General features: G+C 34.2%; 2 protein-coding genes and 1 long non-coding RNA gene across 4 annotated transcripts in view; 1 reads left to right on the top strand and 2 right to left on the bottom strand.

The window, feature by feature from the left end:
* LOC127846777 (uncharacterized) overlaps positions 1 to 27,357 on the bottom strand; it is a 141,287-nt gene that overhangs the window by 10,466 nt on the left and 103,464 nt on the right. The gene's annotated exons all lie outside the window — the stretch shown is intronic.
* Positions 6,497 to 22,685, bottom strand: LOC127846617 (DNA-directed RNA polymerase I subunit RPA43-like). The gene is made up of 4 exons (XM_052378048.1): positions 22,510 to 22,685; positions 15,388 to 15,530; positions 14,427 to 14,634; positions 6,497 to 7,333 (listed from the first exon to the last, which is right to left on the bottom strand). Exons 1-4 carry the CDS (start codon positions 22,683 to 22,685, stop codon positions 6,694 to 6,696), a joined length of 1,167 nt encoding a protein of 388 aa, XP_052234008.1. The 3' UTR covers positions 6,497 to 6,693.
* The window catches only part of LOC127846669 (uncharacterized), a 337,381-nt gene continuing 332,724 nt past the window's right edge, over positions 22,701 to 27,357 (top strand). For both annotated transcript variants that reach the window (XM_052378152.1, XM_052378160.1), the window contains exons 1-5: positions 22,701 to 22,841; positions 24,509 to 24,589; positions 25,077 to 25,286; positions 25,940 to 26,077; positions 26,679 to 26,739. In XM_052378152.1, coding sequence (XP_052234112.1) covers positions 22,785 to 22,841; positions 24,509 to 24,589; positions 25,077 to 25,286; positions 25,940 to 26,077; positions 26,679 to 26,739 — 547 coding nt within the window. In that variant the 5' untranslated portion in view covers positions 22,701 to 22,784. The remainder of the gene's footprint in view (positions 22,842 to 24,508; positions 24,590 to 25,076; positions 25,287 to 25,939; positions 26,078 to 26,678; positions 26,740 to 27,357) is intronic.

The following is a 27,357-nucleotide window of genomic DNA, read 5'->3' on the forward strand; positions in this document are numbered from 1 at the left end:
ACACGTTGTGGAATATACTTGCCTGGCTTCAACACTGTGGGATATACCTGTCACTTTTTACTTTATCACTGAATGATTTTTTATAATTTATAAAGTCGAGAAAACTTTAGATTCAAAATTATACGACGTTCAACCTATAAATCTAGTTATATGACATAATATTTCGCCATCCGTATAATAAATCAGCTGATTGATGGCGTCATAAAACGACACTTTTTGCGTCATTTTCCCCAAAAAATGACGATTTATTATAAACGCGACTTATTTCACATACAAGTACATGTACTGTTTATCGACATACGGTATTTGAATTGTCAATTAATCACATTTTCCTTATTTCGTGTAATGTGCATTGTTTATAATCCATGCATATACTTTTGACATTTAAGAATGTACAACAAGCCATACAAATATCGCACAATTCATAAATAATCTGCAATATTTGCTATCCGATTTAATTCACGTTAATCATAGAGCTGTGTAAAGTATAAGATGGTAAAAATAGCACCACACTGGAATTCGGAACGTCCCATTTTGTATCATAGACAAATAACATTGTGCAAGTTTAAACATAATTATGTTTTTATGCAGAAATCTGCAAATGCATCCGAGTTTACCAACGGCTATTATTTGATAAACTGCCCCGGTTCATTTTAACAGCAGTAATGTACATAGAGTACATGACGTAGCGTGTGACGAATTAAAAAGTTTATCGCGTTCATAAATTCATTTGAAAAAAAAGTGATAGGATGGCATGAGGGTCTTTATTTAACTATGCTAAAATAATTATTAAAGACCCTAGATGCAAAATCGCCAATTATTGAGTTAAATGGTTTATTAGATGGATTTTAAAGGATTATTAAAGGTAAGATACTAGTTCGAACGTGTTTTGTTTTTTGTTTGTACTTCGTTCCCTGTTCTCGGGGAAATGATTTTAACATGGGGGCCATTAATGCATTGGATCACACAAGGCATACCCATAGCATTATATAAAAAAACAAGTTCTGCGCGTCATTAAATTCGTCGTCCGAAGTCGGAAAACGTATTGCCCTGCATGTTCATCGTCGGATACCCACGTTCGACCCATTCCGCTACTCTCTGGAGAGTAACGGAATGAATTAGTCGTGGGTATCCGACGATGTGCATGTTAAGTCAAATAAAGTGTCAGTCGCTGCAATTGTCTGTTTACTCGTCGATAGTATACATGTAGAATCTATGTTGACATCGACACCATGTTGTCAGGAGCAATCGCCGTCATATTGGATTTTGATCATTTTCTTTCGAAAATAAAATGAATTATAGTAAAGTAAAATCTTCTTTTCGCGGTCGTAATGTGTTACAATTCGCATGCTGCGTAAAATTGAATCGAGGCATATGGTGATATTTTTACAAGTTTTACAGTTTGTGTGTGAATTTTTTAAGACTATTTTGCGTACCAGAACAAAAACATTTATATCACTACGCATGGTTACATTCGTTAGATTTTAAGCGATTTTTAAGAATGACTTAGACTAATTGTTAGGTTAAGGTTATTAGATCTAGTTAGTCACGTTGAAAAAAATCAAATGGGATAAATAGAATACTAGGATTAGCGTTGAATACAGAGAAGTTTATGTTGCTCGGCTCGAACACCGAAAGCGCTCGCCAAGGCTCGCGCTCCCGGCGTTCTAAGCCTCGCAACATAAACTTCTCTGTATTCAACGCTAACCTAGTATTTTCTGTATGTACGTCTTGATTCCAATTTTTCTATGCCACGAGCCTTTTGTACTTTGTTTGAGAATTTTAAAATAGAATTCCTTTGCCTACTTAGACAACCAACACACTGTTGTTAGGTCTGAACTGAGTCGAACTAATAGAACCCCTGAAAATATGTTAGAATCTGTGCGTGAACACATAGAGTCCTTCCCTACAATTGACTCACATTATTGCCGAAAAGATACCAATAAACAGTACCTTGACAGTTCTTTAAATTTGAAAAAAATGTATGAGCTTTATTATCAGTACTGCTCTACCTTTGAATATACAAAAGTAAAATTACAAACATATAGGAAAATATTCAATACTGAGTACAATGTCAGTTTTCATAAACCCATCAAAGATCAATGTGATTTGTGCATCTTACATAAAAATGCTTCAGTAACAGAAAAAAATAAATTGCAGGAAGAATATTCACTTCATATTAAAAATAAAACATTAATTAATGAACAGAAACAGCTTGACAAAAACTTGGCAAAACAAGATAAGACAGTAACAGTAGCATGTTTTGATCTTGAAGTGGTGCTTTTAACACCGAAAGGGTTTGTCTCCCCATTTTATTATAAACGTAGATTAAATACATTCAATTTTACAATTTACAACCTTGGGAATGCAGATGGGCATGGGTATGTATGAAATGAAAGTATTGGAGGGAGAGGGTCCTGTGAGATGGCGTCCTGTGTATATCATTTTATTTAGGAGAAAAGTCAGAAAGGCTGCAAAAATTATATATTTTATTCAGATAACTGCTTTGCTCAAAATAAAAATAAACATAAACAGTACATCTCAAGGCTGTGGTATGCCTTAAATAAATTTGATCTGTGTTCCATTGAACACAAATATTAAGAAAAGGGCCACACATTCAACAAGAATGACAGCGTGCATGCTGCAATAGTGTGCTTTTAGGCACATGACTGTATACACTACAGCTCAGTGGGCTAGTATTATTCAATCTGCTCGCAGAAATAATCCTTATACAGTCAAAGAAATGTCCCTTTGTGATTTTTTCTGACATTAAGTCTGTAAGTAAGTCTTTGAAGAATTTTGACTTAAGTGATGGGCGAGTTAAGGTTTATATAAGCGAAATCAAGATCCTGAACCTGATTGTTGAAGAACCCAATAAGTATTTTATCAAATACAGTCATGTGTTGATGATCTAATTCCAAAAGCTCACCACATTTTTTTTGCCCTTCTTAATCATGAAAATGAATTTTATTAGATTTTGAATCCCACATAGTTAATGTCTCAGTTCATTAATATTTACTGACAGTTAATTTTTTCTTTGTTCTATTAAGCTTTATTATAAGTTATACCATCCCAAAGGATATATGTTTAAAAACTGTGACCTGAGCTTGCTATGAACTACAAGAAGGGGCTTTATGGCTACAGTTCACTAACACTAAAATAACTTTAATTATGCAGATAACATTTTTAATGGACATGTAACTGACCAAAAGTTCAATAAAAATCAGTAAAAAAGGACAAATACTAAAGATTGTGTGATTGTAATAAAAAATTGTTTTGATACATGCAACTAGATTGATACATTAGTTTGTACAAAGTACAGGATGAAATAAAAAAATTAATTTTATTTGTGCCTAGAGCTTTTGAACATAAACATATTAAAGTGTGTTTTTTACACACAAAATAGATTTTATTGAAATAAGCCTCTATATTTTTCTCCATAAGAATGATGGTATTAAAAGCATTGAAGGATTTATTTTTGGGTGGAAAATGGCTTTAAAAAGAGGGACACAATATCAAAGAGTTCCATAGAGTGTGACTAAGAATGTAACTGTTTTTGCAACATTATATGTGGGATATTGTAAATAATAAATGTGTTTCTGTATCCCGCGCTTTGCACGGGAATTAAGGTTCACTTAAGCATACTTTAATTTGATGTTGTTTGTTATATATTTTGCTTAAAATAGATAATATTGTGTCAATGAAACTGTAAGCACCACAAGTGGTATGCAGTTAAAATTATTGCCGTAAGGTACCCATGAGTGTTGCTTAATGTATGAACTTTCTTTTTGTTTTGTATCATTTCATGAACAACTGTTACTGAATGATGTCAATTTGTGCCAATTATGATAATTTGAAAATAATTAATTGTTTTGTTAATAATTGCCTTAAAACAATTCAGTTATCTAAGTCAATATGCCTATTCTCAAAATACTACATGTGTTAGGTTCATACAACATGAATATTTGAATGTCAATGCAATATGCATATTGTCAAGATGACGCTTAGTTTAAGGACACTGTCTTTTGGGAATACTTTTGTGGATCTAAATGATTGGACACAAACTTGTACTATTTTGTTTTAAGTGTCTGAGAGTAATTAATGAGTGTTTTTTATGTGAATTAGTTACTACAATGACTGTGTTTATGAGAATGGCAGTTATTAGTACCATGACTGTGTTTATGTGATGTGAAGTATTAAGTTCTTTGACTGTGTTTATGAGATGGGAAGTAGCTGTTACTTATAATGACCATAATTATGCAATTGAAAGTAATTTTTAACATGTCTGTGTATGAGATGTGAAGTACCTGTTACAATGACTGTGTTTGATATGAAACGCAAACTAGCTTGTTATTTCAGAACAAATGTTGCTTGTTGCATCATTAAATCATGACTATGAATCATGTATTTTAATTGTACCGTACTAGGTCTGTAGCCCAGTGCTTTATTACTTTTGCATGGTATTCACATTATATTGTATGACCGTAATTATGAAATACTGTAATATCATTAAACATGAAGGCGTTAATGGTTTTGTGGAATCGTAGGTAAGTGGTAAATTAAAATATTCTGCATAGTAATAGTGCTTTATGCAAGCCTAATATTATACAATCAGGTTGTGGCATTATATGATGAGAATGTGAGATAGCCACGGCCCACTTGCGTCATTTTTACTTGGGTTCTGCATACAGATATGCTACTCTAATGATAATTAGACTCTTCACATCTTTTTAATAAAGCATTATTCTAAAAAGTTCTATTATGCATTATGATTGATGCTCTTGTTGCTTGCCGTTTGTGTGTGTTCGCTCTATATACTAAGAAAAGCTCAAGACATACCACCTTCACTGTATGTCGAAAATCTACCAATCTATAAACTAATTTTACAAATATGATAGAACATAGCAAAACAGATAGAAACCTCACCATTTAAATTTAAAAAGGTTTCAGGTAGGAATGAACAAACTATTTGTAAATCAAGTTAGTTTAAATAATTCAACTTTTTTTCATTTAATTGTTGAACACACACACAACAACAAATTGTTATTATTAAACAATTTAGTTTAAAGTATAATTTTAAAAAATACAATGTTTAGGCAACAAATCATTGCAATAAATAAAGTATGAAGATTTTTTTATGAATTGTCACTAAGAACTTTTTCGCATAATTAAATGATATAATATGAATATTTATGTGCTATCTGTTTAGTGCAAAACAGTTCTAAGTAACATTTTTTTCTAAATATATTTCAAAAATACTTACATTAAAAATGTAAAGTGTATTCCATTTCAAATATATGCTATAAAGTAACATTTCCAAAAGTTTTTAAAGACAATTAATGTCACTTAGAACTTTTTTCTCTGAACAAAAAGTTGAAAAAAGTAAATTTTCAGAGCGAAAAGGTTCTAAGTGACTTTTTTTGCAATATTTATAAAAAATCTTATTTTTAAAATGGTTAATATATTGTATATAAAATAATTGCTGCAAATTGATAACTTAAGTTAGTTTGAAAATCACTCAGAGCTTTTTCGCTCTTAATGTCAAGAACAAAAAATTTGACATTTCAGTGCGAAAAAGGTCTAAGTGACATTTTTTTTAAACTTCTTTATTTGTGAAAATACAAACATGTTTTAAAAACCTGTGATTAGAGCAGACTATAATCAATAAAACTTGAAATTATATAGCCTTCATTGTTTGAATTATTGTGTTGATACAGTTTTTACCTTCTCCTGAACAATTTTGAAAAATGCACTTAGAGCTGTTTCGCTTTCACCCCTCGATTTGCATATAACATATTTGTAACAAAAAGTGTACATTTAAAATAGATGCAGTTTTTTTCTTGTTGTGCATCACAGGGCTCAACATTAACAACTGTCCTTTTGCCCCTGGCAAGTAAAAGTTGGGTCCGGGCAAGTTTTTACTATATAATCTAGTTGTCCGCCTGGGCATGTGCAAAAAAGAACAAAGCATTTAATTTAGTCTTTAATTAAAGTTTAATTGCTGTAATCATTTTGTTAAATGCGCAAAAATAAAAACAGTTTTGTGGTGTATCATTTTGATCTTCATTAAAAAATATGAGGTTAACAGTTAATGTAATATTTCATGTTTGGGCAAATGGCTTTACGTTCAGGGCAAGTAGATTTTCTAAGTACTTGCCCGGCAGGGCACATTGGTTTTTAGGTTAATGTTGAGCCCTGCATCAATTAAGAAACAGCATCAGCCATGTTAATATATGAACCTAGTACAAGTAGACATCCGCCCAAGAGGACCAAATCTTATCAGAATACGACATGGTTTGATGAGCATTGGTTCATCTTATGCAGTTGTTGAATTCAATCTTTATTCCAAATATAAGCTAAACACCTGTCCAAACTGTGCAGTTAAATATATTTGAACCTATTATGTAATGTAAAAAAGGTTCAAATGTGTGGCCTGACATACGTAAATATGTCATAATGTGAAACAGGGCTTGGAAGGTTATTGCACCGTATGAAGAATTGTTGAAAGGAATTGAATCAACACATCTTTCACAACATTCAGAAACAAAAGCTTTCGTGCATAAAATAGCTCATCAAATAGTCAAACATAAAATATAAGTACACTTGTTTTAAGTTACATGTACAAATACATTTACCCAATAACAAAGTATTTCATGAAAGTCGAACTGTTTTCTTTAATTCTCATCACATATGTCAAGAAGACCTTTTTTCACTCTTTTTATGTTTCTTCTTTGGAACAATATCTGCAGCCTTATTGACATTATCACTAGTCTGTTCCTGTTTCAACTTTCTTTTTCTTTTCGTTCTGTCACTCGAAACACCACTGTCACTTTCATTTGTATTAACCTCTTCAACGAATTGCGTAATTTCAGACCTATCACCATCATCATTTCTCTTGAGCTTCTTTTTCTTTTTCTTATGTGGATTACTTACCTCGTGCACACCATTTTCTCTAAGATCTTCTTCTGAAGCATTAAAACTTTCTATGGCACTTATGTCTGTGATAATTTTGTCTGCTTTGTTTTTCTTATGTTTCTTTTTCTTTTTAGAACTCCGTGCTGGTTCCACCTGAGTACTACTAATTATTGGCTCCAGATCAGATGAATCCTGGATAAGGCTCGCATGAGGGTCACCTGCGTTGCCCGCAAGAACAGACTCATTGGCGTAATTTGACTCTCTCATCGACGTCTCAGCCTCATCAGTGCTTTTTGAAATTGTGCTAACATTTGTAAGCCCAGCATCATTGTTATGCTTTGTTTTTCGGTTCCTTCTAGATTTCTTGTTTTCTGTTTTATCTGGTTCCAACTTGATCAAGTCAAGCCCGTAAAGACCACTGAAAAAAAGACATCAATTATCATCAGATAGATTTCAGAAAAATTTCTAAGAGTGGTCTCTAAAACATATTATTGTGTTTATGGTAAACGCTTCAATTTTTCAATTAAGAAGAAAACAAAAATACTGAATGCTAAGTCCACTGGAAAAATAAATCAAAAGTCATTAGTTAGATTCCAGAAAATGCACCATGAATTAATTAGAAGACAATAAATTATTGGATAGGATGGGTAGATGAATGAATAACTAAATTTACAAGGCTTTAACAGTAGTTAACAAGATAGAGAAGATTCTCCTAACACAGAAAACCCTTATCAAACAAAAACTGTGCATGATATCATATGCGACTCCATCTGTACACATGTATGGTTTCATAATCAAACCCAATGTCCATGAATCAAAGCCGAAACAAAATTTGTTTCAAATATTACAGAGAAATATGACATATGGCAAATTGCCCGATCATTTTTTTATTGCCTTTGCTGATGAACATAAGATTTTTTTAGTTAAAAACAATATTGATTTTTATCTTTCTAGTTTTATAACCAGAGACCTCTGGTGAAAAAATGTGCAATACCCACAAATTTGCATTCATAATTATGCCATGTTCCATATAAGTATCTTCTTTACTTTTTGAGAAATTGCAGGAATACGGTATGTAGACAGCCAGTTTTACTAACAAAACGAGGGACAGACAGGCAGATGGACAGATGGACAAGAAAGCATGGCAAAAGAAGTAAAACGGTCAACCATGAGTCCCCTCCATTGAAACATAAAGGGAACTTATAATTATGAAAGGTTCCGTAGAAGTGAAGGAGTAAACAGAGATTTACATTCAATGTGAACAAAACAAAGGGCCATGATGGCCCTCAAGCCCTTACCTGAGTTCACAGGCACCAATTGAAAAAGACTTGACCTGATAGAAGTTATGGACTTAGTAAGAGAACAATAGGATAGACCTACATATATATAAACAATATAAAGAAGTGAAACTCAAGCTGCTGGAGCAGTATTGAATTCTTATTATAAACAATTAGTTGGTCCTTTATTTAAGGCAAGTGACTGATTGCCTAAACAGTACAAAACAGCACAAAACAGCACAATACAAAACAACATAAACACATATAAGAATAAAGCTGGAGTCATTGCCTTGGAACGGTCAATGCAAAGCATTGGGGGTTTAAACCGGTTTTAGAGCGCTCAACCTCACACTTTGCCCAGCAATATTCATGATACATTAAAGTGTAAATAAAATTCAACCTCATAGCATTGTAACTCAAACTAAACAATAAGACATGTGTCCGTAGGTCATGGACACCCTCACATTCCACTTTTGCTTCAAAACTCCGCAAAGAACACAAGATGTTTATTGCAAAATTTGACTCTTGAACTCTGGGTGTGACCTTGCTATAGGGGGGTAATGACACTGGTGATCAACACTGCACTATGTCTCCTAAAGGTAGCATTTTGTGGTCAGTTGTCTTAACAAGAGCACAGCATAGTGGGTGCCAATGCTCGGCTGTGGGTGCAGTTTTGAATAAATAAAAGCTTGTCAGAAGTGACCTTAATCTTTGACCTAATGACCCAAAAATGGGTGTGGCGTGAAGAACTCCTTAAGGTGCATCTGCATATGAAGTTTCAAAGTTGTACATGGAAGCAATTTTGATTTCAGAGCCTATGTTTAGGTTTTAGCATGACGCGGACAGCGGACGGCAAGCTGGCTATGATAATACCTCGGGTTTTCTCCGAAAACAGCCGAGCTAAAAATGAATGATAAATGAAAAAAATTCAGTCTGGACAAGCTGTTTTATTGCCAACTTTGACCTTGGACATCTAAGAATGACCCTCACCATTGAGATCTGGAGGCAGGTTTTAAACACAACAAGATGTGTTTGTGAAACACAATGTCCCCCTATATGATGTTTGACCTTGTAGGATGACCTTGACATTGTGAAGGATGACCTTGACCTTGACCTTTCACCACTCAAAATGTGCAGCTCCATGAGATACACATGCATGCCAAATATCAAGTTGCTATCTTCAATATTGCAAAAGTATTCATAAAATAAGCGATTTGGGCCACATATATTTGATCTCTGACCTTGAAGGATGACCTTGACCTTGACCTTTCACCACTCAAAATGTTCAGCTCCATGACATGCACATGCATGCCAAATATCAAGTTGCTATCTTCAATATTGCTAAAGTATTTATAAAATAAGCGATTAGGGCCACATTTATTTGACCCCTGACCTTGAAGGATGACCTTGACCTTGACCTTTCACCACTCAAAATGTGCAGCTCCATGAGATACACATGCATGCCAAATATCAAGTTGCTATCATCAATATTGCAAAAGTATTCATAAAATGAGCGATTTTGGCCACATATATTTGACCTCTGACCTTGAAGGATGACCTTGACCTTGACCTTTCACCACTCAAAATGTGCAGCTTCATGAGATACACATGCATGCCAAATATGAAGTTGCTATCTTCAATATAGCAAAAGTTATTGCAAAATGTTAAAGTTGGCGCAAACAGACAGACCAACAGACCAACAGACAGACCAACAGACAGGGCAAAAACAATATGTCCCCCACTACTATAGTGGGGGACATAAAAATTGAGTGTCATTAGTTGTTTGATATCTTAAATAGCATGATGAATGAAGTGACCTCAACATTTGAGATTGGAAGAAAAATTAATCATGCATGACACTTGTCTTATGATGAATTGGATTTGATCAATGATATTTAAAAATCAATAATATATAGTTATGTCGGAGATAGGAGACTTGCAGAAACTTAATTATGGTCAAATTTGACTTTTTACTACTAAGTGTGCCTGTTACCGTTGAAGTAGGAAGACAGTTGTTATGACTCTCTTTAAAGACAGTTTTAACATAATTTGTCGACCAATGATTGGTTATATATGTTTTATAAGCTTTTTAAAATCCATTATTATATGGCGAACTTAAGGGGGACAGGAATTTTCATGCTGTTTAATGGTACATTTTGACTTTAGACCTTTAAGGTAGGGAAACAGTTGTTACTGCAACGTGGTGTCTTATGATGCTTACTTTGTTGCCAAGTTATTTCAAAATCCCTCAATGTGTCAGACTGTCCCTCAAAGCTTTGTCTAAGACAGGAATATTCTAGCAGTTTTAAACAATGACCTTTGAGGAAGGGAGACCGGGTGCTACTCGCAATAGGTTTTCTTATGATGCTGACCATTTGTTCAATATTATTTCAAAATCCACCTTTAAAAGATATAAAATACAAAGTTGTGGCTGAGCGAGGAAACTTAACACAGTTATATACAGACATTTCTACTGCTGTATGCCTCCTTCTTCAAAACGGGGCATTAAAACAATCAGATCTTGAATAACTATAAAATAACAAGATGTGTTTGTGAAACACTATATCCCCCCATATATTTGAAATTTGATCTTGAAGGATCACCTTGACTTTGACCTTTCACCACTCAAAATGTGCAGCTCCATGAGATACATATGCATGCCAAATATCAAATTGCTATCTTCAATATTGCAAAAGTTTGGGGAACTTATGGCCAATGTTAAAGTTTGACGCAAACAAACCAACAAACAGACAGGGCAAAAACAATGTGTCCCTCAGTATAGACTGGGGGACATAAACGAATAAAAACAAGTTAACTGAACTACACGAATACAATGCTGTCAAAGGAAAGTCATTGTGATAATCCTATATTCAATATTATGAGAAATGTACACCACGTCTAGCACGATTTTTGTCTTAAACACAGTCTCACCGCGGACAATTTTTTGTCAGCATGGACAATCATCATGGTTTGAAGGTGGTTACATTGTGATAGATCGCGGTTACTTTGAGTAAGCACTGCGGATGTCATCGGGAAATCAATCTCACAGTGAACCACCACGATTGTAGTGGACCACCGTGGCCATGGTAATTCACGATAATTACAGGTAAATGTATAGTTTCTGCATGAAGTTTTACTTGTTGTTTATTTAAAGAATTGTTTTTGTTAATATTTCAAACATGCTGTGTACATAAAGATTGCCAATAATTACATATAAATAAGTAAAATGTACATGTAATTTGATGTCAGACTACTTAGTGATTTTCTTTTTCTACTGTTACATGTATTTATTGATTTGAATATACATTCGAGACTTCGGCAGTAAGTATTGACTTCAGTGATATTTAAATGAAAACAAATCGGTTGTTGGCAATTGACTATGTATATACCTGTTTTATTCAGTAACAAGTTCATTTTGTCACATACTTGGTATCAAAGGAGTAGTGTGATAAATATTGATTTATTCAATATCACAATATTAAGATTTACTCCATTCACTTTTTAAAAATATATATCAATACCAGTTAATCATGTTGGCGAGTGACAATTTGTAAATTACAAAATTTGTTATTACGATACAAAATTTGTTATTACGATACAAATTTAAAAAGTATTGTGTCAACATTTGTTATCGAGACTATACATATTCTGTATACATGTACATTTTATTAAACGGTGATTTTATCATTTACATGTTTATCAATGGAAGCGAAGATTTGTATGTTTTTTTCGCCTTAAATGATATACATATTAATATTGTGATAAATATCGATTAACATTTATATGTTATTCAATATAATCATCATGTTAAGATTCCTGTGTATATGTTTTTTACATATGTATCCAAATGAACTTGTTATAAACAAAGTACAGGTATACAAATAGTCCTTCACCAACATGACACAGTCATGATCTTTTTACATGACTATGATATTAAAAGATTACTGAATTGAATACTTACTGCCAATGTCTCGAATTTACACATGTATTCTATGCAAAACAATAACAATGTCACAAAAGAAACAGAAAATCACTAAAATAGTGTGATATCAAATTACATGCAACATCTTTTAATGAAATTGGTGGTGAGCTTTATATGTACACGAAAGAAGCAAGCAAGCAGTTTCGAAATACTAACAACAAGAGGCCCATGAGGGCCTGAATCGCTCTACTGGCTGGAATCAATAGGGCTCAAGCCCTTGATAGTATGAACAATATGAGTAAGTTTTAAATAAACAGACCCAAAATGGGAAATTTATCGCATAAACAAGAAGAAACGTAAAATTTAAACTTCAAATGGCTCCTTTTCAACAATAAGTTGGACAAATTTTCTTCACTCTCAATGGGGTTCTGGCCCTTGATGATATAAAAAATCCGTTGAAGTTTCAAAAGGAAAGAACTTTATATGTAAACAAACAAAAAATGTGTTTGTCGGAAACACTATGTCCCCTTCTGCACCGTTTTGATTTTTTTTGTTTTTTTACCTTTGACCTTGAAGGATGACCTTGACCTTTCACCACTCAAAATGTGCAGCTCCATGAGATACTCATGCATGCCAAATATGAAGTTGCTATCTTCAATATTGCAAAAGTTATGGCAAAATGTTAAAGTTGGAGCAAACAAACCAACAGACAGACCAACAGACAGACCAACAGACAGGGCAAAAACAATATGTCCCCCACTATAGTGGTGGTGGACATTAAAATTCTAATAAACGAAGGATGGACAAACGACAACTACAGCTATAAACACTGTGCAAGTTTGGAAAGAATAAGATGGAAATTGTGTACTTAATCGCGCAAACAAGGAGAATTTTCTCAAATTCAAGGGGAGATTATTGTGTACTTATTTCTCCGATAATGTTCATATTCAATAGGGTTCAAGTCCTCATTGATATAAAGATACTGTGCAAATTTGGAAATAATTGGATGAAAACTGTGGAATTAATTGCGTATACAAGCGGGATTTCAAAACTTTCTCATAATCATGAAGTCATTCTGGACTCATTGCTTCGATATTGCTCTTTTGAAAAAAGGGTTTGAGTCCTCATTGATACAAAGACACTGTGCAAGTTTGCCAAGAATTGGATGAAAATTATGGACTTTATCACATAAAAAAACTGAATTTTCATTTTTTTCTTAAATTCAAGGGGAGATACTTCTGGACTTATAACTCTGATATTGCTCATTTTCAATAGGGTTTGACTCATCATTCAGATAAAGACACTGTGCAAGTTGGTAAATAATTGGATGAAAACTGTGGATTTTATTGCGTAAACAAGCCTTATTTCACAATTTTCTCAAATTCAAGGGGAGATAATTCTGTACTTTTTACTCTGATGTAACCCATTTTCAATAGGGTTCGAGTCCTCATTAATATAAAGACACTGAACAAGTTTGAAAAGAATCGGATGAAAACTGTGGACTTCATCGCGTAAACAAGAAAAAGTCTAACGCACGCACACACGGATGGACGACGGAAACCACGCCATGACATAAGCTCTTCCGGCCTTCGGCCAGTAGAGCTAAAATCAAATCTGCAAATAAAAACAACAAGTGAAATTTCATGCAGAAACAATTGAAGCAAAATATGAAGAAAGAAAAACAATCTATACTCACTCTAGATGTAAGACATGTTAAATAATACTGTAAAGAGGGTAAATTTAATATAAAAGAGTGGAGCAATTGACTATATAAATATGGAATTTTAAATGCAAATGAAAAATATTTCTCAATGTACATGTTTATTCAAATAAACCTGTAATTATCCGCAAATTACAGAGGCCGCAGTGGTTCACCACGATTGCAATGGTCAATCCTGATCGCGGTTGTCCACAGTGAGATTTATTGCCCGATAACGCCCATTTCGAATTTTTATGAACATATTTTATTGAGCCTGTCACTGCGATTGGCCATGGCAACATCAGTGTGTTCCACTGTGTTTCACAGTGTATTGTGGTGACGGAAGTAGTTGCCACACTGGGCTGAACCAAAGTGATGCATGGCGGAAGACAGAAATTGCGCTAGATGTAGTGTATCACATGTTACATCAGCTTAATTGGTAACAAGGTTTTTCTAAGGTTTGACCCCGTTAAAAAGTGGCCTACAGAATGTTAAGGGGCTACAAGTTAACAATGCACACCACACAAGGGTGAACGACAATGGAGGCCAGACATAGAGTGAAAACAATAGCTCCCCTTAAGCATTTTGTGAGCCAAAAAGTCATGATGATTACCATGGTTGAGATAGCAACTTTGTCAGTTTTCCCCTCATTGACATGACCCCAAAGTTTGTGTTGATGCTCTCGACCTGGAACTCGACCTCTGACCCCATCAGTGTGTCGATTGCCACCTTTTCTGTGGCACACGTGTGCAGCATCCACGCATTGAAACGCCCATGCACCACACAGCCGAGATGCTCCTTTGTCACTTTGTTGATCAAGCCTGCATCGGAAACCAAGGGAGCATGGTTGATTAACAAGGAGACATTGATATATAGTGTTTGTCTTAGGGTTTGAAGTTAATGGATTGAACTAGACAGACATGTCTGTTTGGTCACCAACAAAAATATCAACAAATGACTAGTCAACTCGGTAATTGATTGACAGTTATAAACTGGTGAATTGGTGACCCAGGTTCACCTAAACAGCGGGACTTCTGCTGTATCCTGCACTATCGCCAGTAACCTAACTGGCAAATCCACTTGGAATGATGGCCATCCAGTAAATTCCCAGAGCACTCAATACAAATGTACTAGAAACACAGATTATGTCAAACATCATTTGAATACATCCAATACTCAAAGAGTAATGCAAGAAACATCCAAGAAAATGACTATATTACAAAATTATAAGTTAAGGGCAATAAATGAACAAAATTCTTATAAAAAAGTTGTGGTTTTTGCACTTCCAAAAAACATCTCCGAACCGTAAAAATTAGAAAAGGGAAAGAACTCCTTACCTCTAAAAGAGAGTTGCATTTCTTATACTTCCTACTGACTCTTAAAGCTCTTCATTATTAAATAAAGATTCATTTGAATCATTTCAAAGCTTCCTTAATTATGCTCTGCACAAGAAGGTGGACACACTCGCGGACAGAAGAACAGACGATGTAATTACTATATGCCTCCCGTTGAGGGCATAAACATGCCCTATGCATCACAACCCAACATGTTTTAAGAAAATACAAATTACAAACCTTTAAGAATTTTTCCCACTGATGGTTTGAAGACAATAAAATCAGCATCCACATCAAAATGTATACATGTCTGTTCTCCAATAATTTTCCCCAATCTCTGAGTTATTTTTGTGTTCTTGTAAGCAATTGGTGCACCTTCCAACCTACAAACAGAGAAAATAGGTTTTCCAATGTTCATTCACTGATATTTATATTTAAAACAATAACAAAAACCAATGTACATTTTTTGTTTGAGAGGCACCTGATATAATTACCTCAAAACAAATTTGACGTTTAAATTTTTTATTTTTAATTTGGCCCTATTCCTTAAATGGTCGAAAAAAACACTTGGTTTAATATCTGTAGTATTTATATAGTTAATGTAAACTTTCAGTTTTTTTTATGAAAACAACAAATGTGACAATGCCTTTACAATGGATTTTTAACTGTATATTAATTAATTCTTATTTGAATTAACTATAATTGGTGTGCATGTCAGATACCTACACACAAAATTACAACACAAAAAATGTACCTGCCAAACACACACAATTACAGCACAACACCTCCTTCCAAACTCAAGTTGTTTAGCAGAAACCATTTTTTCTATTTTAAGTTACTGTGACCTTGACCCAACCAGACCAAAATGCAATTCAAGCCAAGGTTTGCATGAAAGCCGTCTTCTAACAAATTACATCGCAATACCTTCTTGTTAACTAAATGTATCAAATGGGAACACTGTTAATTTATTTTTGAAAACAGTGACATTGACCCCACTGGCCCTACATACAATCCATTACAAAATTAGTCTGTAACCTACACATAGAATTTCAGCACAACATCCCTATCATAACAATTTTTTTTATATTTCAAACTGTTAATCTATCCTCATCAATAATGACCTTGACCAAACAGGTCTTAACTGCAGGCCCATATCAAAATTCCTTCCATTATGATCATCTGCACATTAAGCTGCAAGTTTGAGCAAAATCCACAAAGCAGTGAAAGGATTTTAACTTAAACCAAAAACAGACAAAGAGTCATCATCAGGGATGGATTTCAATAGATTTTAAAAACCAGGAGTCAAAGACCCCTTGGCTGAAATTTTGAGGAGTCAAATAGAACAAGGGCTGTTTGTAAAACATGCATGCCCCCCATATGGGCTGTCAGTTGTAGTGGCAGACATTGTGTGAATACGTTTTTCGTCACTGTGACCTTGACCTTTGACCTAGTGACCTGAAAATCAATAGGGGTCATCTGCCAGTCATGATCAATGTACCTAATACCTATGAAGTTTCATGATCCTAGGCCTAATTATTCTTGGGTTATCATCAGGAAACCATTTTACTTTTTCGAGTCAATGTGACCTTGACCTTTGACCTAGTGACCTGAAAATTAATAGGGGTCATCTGCCAGTCATGATAAATGTACCTATGAAGTTTCATGATCCTAGGCGTAAGCATTCTTGAGTTATCATCCGGAAACCATTTTACAATTACGAGTCACTGTGACCTTGACCTTTGACCTAGTGACCTGAAAATCAATAGGGGTCATTTGCCAGTCATTATCAATGTACCTATGAAGTCTCATGATCCTAGGCGTAAGCATTCTTCAGTTATCATCCGGAAACCATTTAACTGTTTCGAGTCACTGTGACCTTGACCTTTGACCTAGTGATCTGAAAATCAATAGGGGTAATCTGCAAGTCATTATCAATGTTCCTATGAAGTTTCATGATCTTTGGCTTAAGCATTGTTGAGTTATCATCCGGAAACCATTTTACTGTTTCGAGTCACTGTGACCTTGACCTTTAACCCTAGTGACCTGAAAATCATTAGGGGTCATCTGCCAGTCATGATCAATGTACCTATGAAGTTTCATGATCCTAGGCATAAGCATTCTTGAGTTATCATCCGGAAACCATTTTACTATTTAGAGTCACTGTGACCTTGATCTTTGACCTAGTGACCTCAAAATCAATAGGGGTCATTTGCCAGTCATAGTCAATGTACCTATGAAGTTTCATGATCCTTGGCCTAAGCATTCTTGAGTTATCATTCGGAAACCATTTTACTATTTCGAGTCACTGTGACCTTGACCTTTGACCTAGTGACCTGAAAATCAATAGGGGTCATCTGCCAGTCAAGATCAATGTACCTATGAAGTTTCATGATCCTAGGCCTAAGCGTTCTTGAGTTATCATCCAGAAACCATCTGGTGGATGGACCGACCGACATGTGCAAAACAATATACCCGCTCTTCTTCGAAGGGGGGCATAATAAAAAAGCTGCCTGGGGTCAATTTTGAAGCGCAAAAATAAGTGTATGTGAATTGTTTTTGTTGTCTGTGCTATCCGATGGTTTTGAACAGAAGTAGACTAAGAGTAACACAATGTCTTAAAAAGTTAAATTGCTTTATAAAATAATTAAATATCAATATACATAAAGTAAAGGAATATTAATAAATTTGTTAACAATGATAATGACAAAATATATTATTATAATGTACTACTGCTTCTTTGTAAAACAATACAGAAATCAAGCATCAGGTATACAATAATCAAGCATAATGAATACAGACATCAATGTTACCAATGAGTTTATAAATGACAACAATTAATTATAAATATCTATCTTAGTGGCAGACCAACAACTTGTCAAAAAGGCCTAAGTTCACATGACATAATTTGCATACAAAATTATTCATATAAAGGAACACATGATGCATTGCGACTCTTTAAAAATAAATGTTCTGCAATATACTAGTCGTAAATTGATTTTTTTCCCCTGTAGTTTCAATAGGTCAATACTTTCTCATTGCGTGCATTATTTCCAATGTAAGGTTTCCTTTCTAAAAAATACATGTACTGAGTTTATAGTCTATATTTAGTTACAGCACATGGTATTTTGCAAAACATGAATTTCGTGGTCTTATAAAAACACGGGTTTTACAAGGAAACATGTATGGTGATAGGTGTCCGTACTAGAAAAACGGTGTACTTCAGTTCTATAAAAGGACATGATGAATTATACATGTACTGAAATAAAATTATTGGCGCATCAAATTGTTAACGGGTGTTATTTTCACAGGTTACTCGCCATATGTAATTAATCGCTCAATAAAGGTGTGATGATGATTCTCCGCTTTGTCTTCAAAGTACTTTGTAATTACCGGATTACACCTTTGACAAACAATAAATCCGATCCGATTACACACATAACTGATTGTGTACACATAGACAATGAACTCTCCAAGCCAATGACGTCATAAGAAGTACATTTTACAGTCATCAACATTTAGTACTCGCTCGTAGTTGGCACCACTTCAAAGGGATACTTTGAACTTTCATGACCATGAGTTGTGTTGTGTAAACTTAAATTCGCAGAGCCAAATAGAACCGCGCCTTACCGTCTTGTGTTTTGTCAATTAATACACATTCATTTGTCTCTCTGATATAAACAATTGGTGTTCTCGCAGTTTGGGTTAAAGTGTTGACAATAGATAATACTGTTAAAAAAAAACTGTAGTGTTTTATGTCAATGAATAGAGGATAGTTGCGTTTACAATTTATGATTGGTGTTTTCGCAGTTTCAATTTTATTTTTGACTATGAACCATGATTCTATGGTACTGTTCTCAATGCATATGCATGTGATGCTAATTGCCCAGTTAGTGCTCACGCAATCTGTAGGCGGTGACATGTTTATCGAAAGAGATGAGATAAGACAAAGGACGCATGGGGGGTCCCCTGGATGTAAAGACCAATTTTCTAATGGCATTTAATACCATGGAATTCGAGATGTCACCTTAATGACGCGCGGGTCAAATTTTCTATGCGTCAAATTGACGCACAGCAGAAAAAAAATTATTCTGCATCTATTAAAATCCCTGCCCATCATTCTGCCAAAACTTGCTGCAACCGAAATTCAATTACTTACAATTACATAACGATTAATGTCATTCAACTGATAAAGTTTGAATGACATCCACCCATTAAATAAAGACAAGATTGAATAAACATCTTTGGATAATACATTCAATAGTGGAAAAACAGTAAAAGGATCATTGTTCTGCCAAAACTTGTGCAAATTAAAAAAAATTTCTTTAAGGTCATCTACACATAAAGGTCATTATCAACTACATTTATAAAAGTTTGAATGAGTAATATTCCCCCCTGTAATTAATAAAAAGCACTAAAAACACAACATTTTAGGACTATACAGTACAGCCAAAGCGAAACAAACGTATTACGCGATCCGCGGCGGCAAGGCGAAACGAGTCGATGCCGCGGCAGTCGTTGAAGCCGCGCCAGTATGCGGCGGCAAGTTGCATTTCGTCGCGAAACTTCGCATCTGTCCGCCGAGGCATGCCGCGATCCGCGACATGATGACGAGTCGATACGCATCATGAAATAAAAAATCTTTTTAAAATTATAAGTTACATGTAGTTGACAAATTTTAAAAGAACATTATAATAATAATTAAAATCATAATAAATTTATTGTGCGCGGATTGTATTAGCATATACATGTAAGCATAGTTAATGTGTCTGGCAAATTAAGTTTGTTTCCTGCCCGTAGTGTATGTTTTTCACACATAAACAAGGTCACGTAATTATCTTTTCGCACATACAAGTGGTCAAGGCTCCAGCATATGGTGGATTTATAACTTAATTGCATGTTGATTTTGCTATTATATTTAAGCTGAGAAAATTAACAGCTTGAAGCCACATCAATAATCAAGACGGTGACGACGTATTTATTGTTTTGTTTATTATCATCTTATTATAACTATTGTTTGAATATGCGAATATTAACACGTTTTATTTTGTTCATATTATACAGTTAATATCGCTACTAATTACCCGATAATCCCGTATATTCCAGTTTTAAAGCAAATGCTGGTAAATATTTATGATACACAAACATTCTCGATATTTTCTTAAAGCGGGTATATACGATTTTGTCAAATATTTATGAATTTATATAAACTGTAAAAAACTTATTATATATATATATTTCAATATAAATTAAAATAAAGGTTAAGAAGAACATGTGTCGACAAATGCGAAATAAGCCAAATATTTAATTCTGAAATTGAAAACGGCTGTACAGCCGAATTCGCCTGCATGTATACCATACATGTACGATGTGCATCTAAACTTACGAGGGGTGTTCCAGAAGTTCCTTGATTTTTGCTATAACTTTCATTTGGTAACATAAATGGACAAACAAATAGCATGTTAAGAATATTTCGTCCATTCCAAATATACTCTCCAAATATCATGGAAATACATAAAACAATAAATATATATCAGAGATTTAAACATGTGCACAATGCGCACACCAACGCACGTGCAACGTTTCTGTACAACGTCAATGACGTTATGAAGTTAACAACTGTCAAATCTTTTCCACATAATCACCTCCAACGCGAATGCACTTTATGTGTCGGGAAATCCACTTGTCAAAAGTGTCTCTATACCAGTCAGCGTCAAAAGACGACACGATTCGCTTTGCTGCAACTGTAAGTTCCTGTTTACTTGCAAAGCAAATACCGCGCAACTGTGATTTTACTTCCGGGAAGACGCTGAAGTCCATAGGGGCCAAATCCGGGCTGTAAAAAGGACTTAGGCGCTGTAACGTGAAATTTGCCGTAAATTCTGTTTATCAACGACATTTAAACCAAATTTAAATTCGTGTAGCGCTCATACTTATAATAAAATACACGCGTGCGCCGCATGTCGTTACTGAGGTCTCTATGGCAACGCGTTTCAAACGCGCTTTATAGAATTCATGCATTTTTAGCTTATATATAAAGTCCGTGATAATTGGTTTGTATAATATGTAAATTTCATTGACTTTTACCAGCAAACTTATAAGTTATAGAGAAAATTCACGAACTTCTGGAACACCCCTCCTAGTTTAACGGTTTATTATACAAAGACGAATGCTTCGGTTATTGTAGGAAAATATGAACGTCACTATCGGCTCGGGGCGCTAATTTGTCTTTGCTGCATTTTATGAAATTCAGCTTTAATGTATAATTTTTCTTGCCTATTTTGTGTTATTGTAACATATTTTATCAATATATTACAATTAAAATCATATAAAAAATAACGTCTAATCGGAGCGTTTTTTTTTCCACTGAACACGGGATTTACGCCTGACATGATGTTCATGTATTTATACAACACAAAATACACCCAAACTTTCCAAACGACGTTCTACATGCCTGTATAATTTTCGCGCGCTTTTATGAAACAAAGGATTTTTTAGCACTGTTTATTTGACGCTAGAATTTGCCATAGGTTGTGTTAGCATTAAAATTCGGAAGTGTGTTTCGGATTACAAATTTAATAATGATAATCAAACTGAAACATTAACAGTTGCGCGTAATTAATTATACGCTACACATACATGTATGTACATGTAGGTGGATATCTTTTCACTCATAAGTACGCGGCGGATTTACTCCGCGAAAGTACGCGAGGTTAATACAGACTCGGCGTTGTTGCGCGGATCGATGCTGAGTGCCACGGTGATACGCCGTGTGAACACACGAATCGGCTGCCGCGTACTAATAATCTGGCCGTGGGGTAGCCGCAGATTATGTTTGTGCCGCGTTGACTGTACTGTATATTCTATACTGGAATTGCTTATTCTTCTTCAATGCTTTAAGTTTTTTAAGTTCTACTTGAGTGCAGAGGGTGATATAGCTGTGAGTTAAATTTTTGGTACACGAGGAAATACAGAAAAAGTGCTAAGCCTATAATTCTTCACAGCCAAAAAACAAAGAATTATGATGTAGATATTAACAATAAGCCTTTAACGATTTAAACAAAAAGAAAAAAATATCCCAATATAAACATTTTACATACTTTCTAAATTCTTACTTTCACTTATTCTTTCCAAAGTGGGCTGGAGTCTGGATATTCAATAAATTGCCGCCTTAGAGTCTTTTGATGATTTTTGCTTTGGCAGACTCTTGATTTATTCTGAACGCGAATTATTTCAGCTAGAGTCTGGATGGGGGCGTTTTCATAATTAAATAACATGGGGTTAGCACCATCAAAGTACAGTTTCGCATACGTTCCATGCGAAATTCTAGGCTATTTCAAGTGTGTAACAATAAATGGCCCTTACTCTTTGTTAAATTTGTCCAGAGCACATGACATGTGGCAGGCTATCCCAAACCTGATGGTCCCCATGTATTTTGGGGCGAGCCTAATGTGTTGTCGCTTGGACAGTAGTATAAGTTGCGACAATTTATCTGATGACATGATCTGGAAGGCATTTTCATAGTTTCCAACAATCTCCATGGCCGTGTTTCGTTTTAAACTTGACTGAAAAAAATCAAACGTGCACGACTACATGGGCGCAGCCATCTTGGACTGACCGGTGTCAATGTAAATAAGTATATGGACAATTTTTCCACAACACTGAAGATGCAATATGATATTTTACTTGTAACCCAGGTACATATGTCTACTTATAAAGAATGCATAAATAGTAATTTAAAATCAATGATTGATTGTGTGTAAATATTTGAACACTTCTTCACAATGTATGTGTGAATTAAAACGCAATGCCCTATGTGTTTCGTTCCTAACTTGTTCATCCAGTTATATGCATAATTATACAGGGATGTAAAATCTATTATACATCCCTGAGCTATATTAAAATGTTTTTAATCAGACATATCATACACTATGGAATGATATATCCACTAACAGCATATCCAGTAATTTTATTTTAAGTTAGATTATGAGTATGTACACTATTAATTAGGTTATTAATTATTAATTTCTGTATTATGCAGGATAAGTTTTTTTAACTGTTTTCATTTTTAAAAATAGTGTCTGGCATTATCTTAAAAAAAAAGAAAGTTTTTTAAGAAAAAAGATTCTTTCACGTCCATGTATATGCCAATTTGTCATTCTATAGTCAGGTCATCATTGACTGTTTCCGCAAATGGCAATTGTTGATAAAGCAGTTTGTTTTTAAGTGAAAATGTGCATGCACATGAATTATAATACAGTACACCAGAGTTTTGTTTTCTCAATCTCAGCCTTAAACCACCACATACGTTTGTAATATGACCAAGTTCTATAAAAATAAATAAATTGACTATGTTTAATTGGTACCATGTAGATAAATGTTGCTGACCTGCAGGTTGTGCTACATGACACACTAATGTTTGACATTTATGCATATTTGTTTTCAAAAATAAAAAATTGTCATATGAACCAGGGACCTCTACAAACGTCCCTGTATTAACAAATCAAAACAAATGAAGGGGATTTCTCAACCATATAAATGTCCATTCTACTTCATTGAGTCTTAGTTTAATAATGTGATTATGTTCTGTTTCTAAACCTTCTTATCTTTTATTCAAGTCTTTTATAAGATAGTATAATGCATATTTTGTTTTTTAATCAGATTGTATAAAATTATGCTCACTTGAAGAATACATTTTATTTATATGTCTAAAATTAATTGATTATGACTTATTTTGGCAATTGAATGGTTTTATTAATTGTAATTGATTCATTTTTTTAATTATCAATCTGTGTAAACATAATGTGACAAATGGCTGAATTTTGGGAGGGTTAGCGTTTGTGTGGTCGTACAGTTTTGTTCAAAATGGGATGTCCAGACGAATGGCAACATGCAGATATTTTTTTCAACCATTTTGGGAATAGGGCCAGGTCCATTTCAATTTGGAAAATTGGTGGCTTTATTACTAACATTGATAAAAAAAAACGCTTTAAAATTGAGAATAAAAGTGTTTTCAATATAATATTCACTATGGTTGAACTTATATAGCTGGATGGGAGATGAACAAAATGGTGAGATCTTTAAAAAAAAAAAAAATTGTTGGAAGCCTTCAATTTGGAATTGAAAGGTCTCATTTGGGAAAAATATATACTTGTTCCCATCGGGAAATTGGGCCGATTACCGGACCCTATTTTGAAGGAAATAATACAGAGACATGTGTTTGAAATATCAGGAGTGAACATCATTTGTGCTCCTGCATTTTATTACATATTTATCACAATGATAAATTATATGTACAATAATTTTCATAGAATTGGAAAGCAATTCAATTACTTTTTCATTGTTGCATTATTTATTTCTGCAGATTTTCGTTCTCGTATTGCCAGCTGTGTGCTCAGAATGTGAAAGGTCCAAGTGCAGAACTGTTCGGGATGTAATACAGAAGGTTGATATTGAAATAAGCAATTTTAGCAAAATATCTAAGGTATTTAATTATATTTTTAATATGATCTGTTTGTGCGTTTTAAGTATGAATTAAAAAGAGATATATATAAAAGTATGTTTTCAAATAACAGTGTATTAGACGTTTGATTGTTTCGAAGTGAGTATAAAATATTAAAACACATACATTAATAATATTGAAAGTATGATTTTCCTGCCTGGTTGCAAAATGAGTTTGGAGATTGGTTATTTAAGAATTTCTGCTGCCATTCTTCTCCCCCCTACCTCTGACTTATGTAAGCAAGCTGTTAGTTACTGGAATACCTACAGCTTGTGCTCTTTATACAGTTTAACTTTTCAGTTGTTTACTTTAGCATAGCTAAACCTCTTCAGGCCAAGTATACCTACTGCAGAGAAGTTTTTTTGCGTAATACTGTTTACAATAAATACCAACAGAAGTGCAGTGCTGCAAGTTTTCCTGATGTTTTCAGGAGCTGTTGCCCCACTACAGATCCCTTGGAGTCCCTGTGCCGAACAAGTGCCCATTCCTGAAGGAGCGGGACCGTTACCTTGCCAACGAAGAGCATAAGGAGAGGGAGTCTTCCTCAAAGTGGGTGTGCGGATACTGCGGCAAGGCCTTCATTGGAGAGGTCTACCTTGACAACCACTTCAACAAACGCCACCCAGAGACTGTCTATCAGGTGAGCATTATTGTGCGTTGGGATTGGGACAATGGTTCATATGCAGAGTTGGTCCTGTGCTATGTTCAACACAGGCTGACATTGATTTCTTTGAATTTTCAATAAATTGGAAAACAGGAATATTGGTTTCAAATCAAAGTTATTTTACACCAAAGACATTGGTACATACAGGTATGTTATATTCACATCTTTGATGACCATTTTTACATTAAAGCTACTTTTTAGTTGTGTTTTTTTTTAATGATGAGAAAAGAAATTTCAAATTAAAACATAAAATGTGTCAGGATAAATTATGTTCACAAGTAGGTGATTTATGGTGGAGAATCACAATAGCACATTCCTATCTGTTAGTGGACTATAAAATGATGGTATGTTGCCATAATAGAAATAAGATTCTCATGTGACTTTTTAATTCAATCCTGGGCATTTCATTTTCTTTTATAACTTGATCAATATTTATATTTAGAGTAGAGTAGTATATATATAATACATATAGTTTTAGTAATGTTTTAAATTTGCTTGTTGTTTTTATTTCGATGAAATCTTTTGTGTAAACAATAATCTATCCATTTACTGGTTATTTAATGCAACAAATATTAAATTGTATCATGTTAATTCATTTATATATATCATACGAATCTTACTTTGTCAAGGGAGACAACTCAGTGTGTCTAGCTGACCAGTGTGAGGTGTTCAGATGCGATGTATTGACAGGGGTCGCCAAACCTACATTCTGGGATGTTTCTCTTTGTATGGAGGAAGATATGCAGGACCTCACTGACGACTGCTTGGTATTAAATAAATAGTTCTGAATGGTTATTGTGTAAATACACTTTTTGTGTCTTACATTTAAAGTCTTAATAGAAATTATTAATTCTCAAAAATAATAATTTATATTTTTCTTCTTCTTCCGGTAAAGGTCAGGAGTCTTGATAGACTGTACAGTTTATTTGTTAATATTTTACAAATTTAGGACCGCATTCTGTCTTTTGGTCACATGGCTTTTATCATCATAAATGTTTGGGACTTAATTCTTATCTAAAAAAAAAGATATTGAAAGGTGAGTTTTCTGAATATAAAGGCTGCACCAGAAAACTCTACCATTCCTAATACTGTTTGCGGACCATTTGTCCCAATTTTTTTTCAAAATGGATTAAATATTCCAATTATGCTACAAATAATACTCAATTTACCAATCTGATTGGTACCAATGATGGGGAAAATGCTGATGGATGTTATGCCTGTGAGTGAGCACATTTCTGCACAGGTTTGACTTTGTCTTTGAGTCATGTTTTGCATAAGATTGTGTAATATGGTGACATAAGAACTAATACGCCAATAATATGTATTGCATTGTGAATCGTGAGTTTATCCTGCTCTTCTATACTTCAGGAGCTCATGGATCTGTGCATTCCAGAAACATTGCAATGGAATGCTTCAAGGGCATTAAAAGGTACAGTTCATGGTTTTGATTATAATTAACCAGGTTTTTCGAAGGAAAAAACTGGTTATTAGATTGGCGAATGTCTGCGGGCGGGCGGAACAAGCTTGTCCGGGCCATAACTTTGTCGTTCATTGTGAGATTTTAAAATTATTTGGCACATTTGTTTACCATCATTAGACGGTGTGTTGCGCGAAAGAATTACGTCGATATCTCCAAGGTCAAGGTCACATTTTGAGTTCAGAGGTCAAAAATGGCCATAAATGAGCTTGTCCGGGCCATAACTATGTCATTCATTGTGAGATTTTAAAATCATTTGGCACATTTGTTCACCATCATTGGACGGTGTGTTGCACGAAAGAATTACGTCAATGTCTCCAAGGTCAAGGTTGCTATGACTAAAAATAGATTTATTTTTAAACAAAGGGGGTTAATTATAACCAATCAGTTCATTTGAGTTGTCTCCCTTTATCATACTTTTTTTTCAAATTGAAAACCTGGTTTTGTGACAATTTTGTCCCTTGTTTTATTTATGAATCTCTTATTTCAACTTCATTTATTTGATTTATCATCCTGACTGAGTGTTTCTGAGAAGAAAACAAATAATTTATATAATATTATATTTTTCAA

The sequence above is a fragment of the Dreissena polymorpha genome, chromosome 1 (assembly GCF_020536995.1).
Source record: "Dreissena polymorpha isolate Duluth1 chromosome 1, UMN_Dpol_1.0, whole genome shotgun sequence".
Classification (NCBI taxonomy): Eukaryota; Metazoa; Mollusca; class Bivalvia; order Myida; family Dreissenidae; genus Dreissena; species Dreissena polymorpha.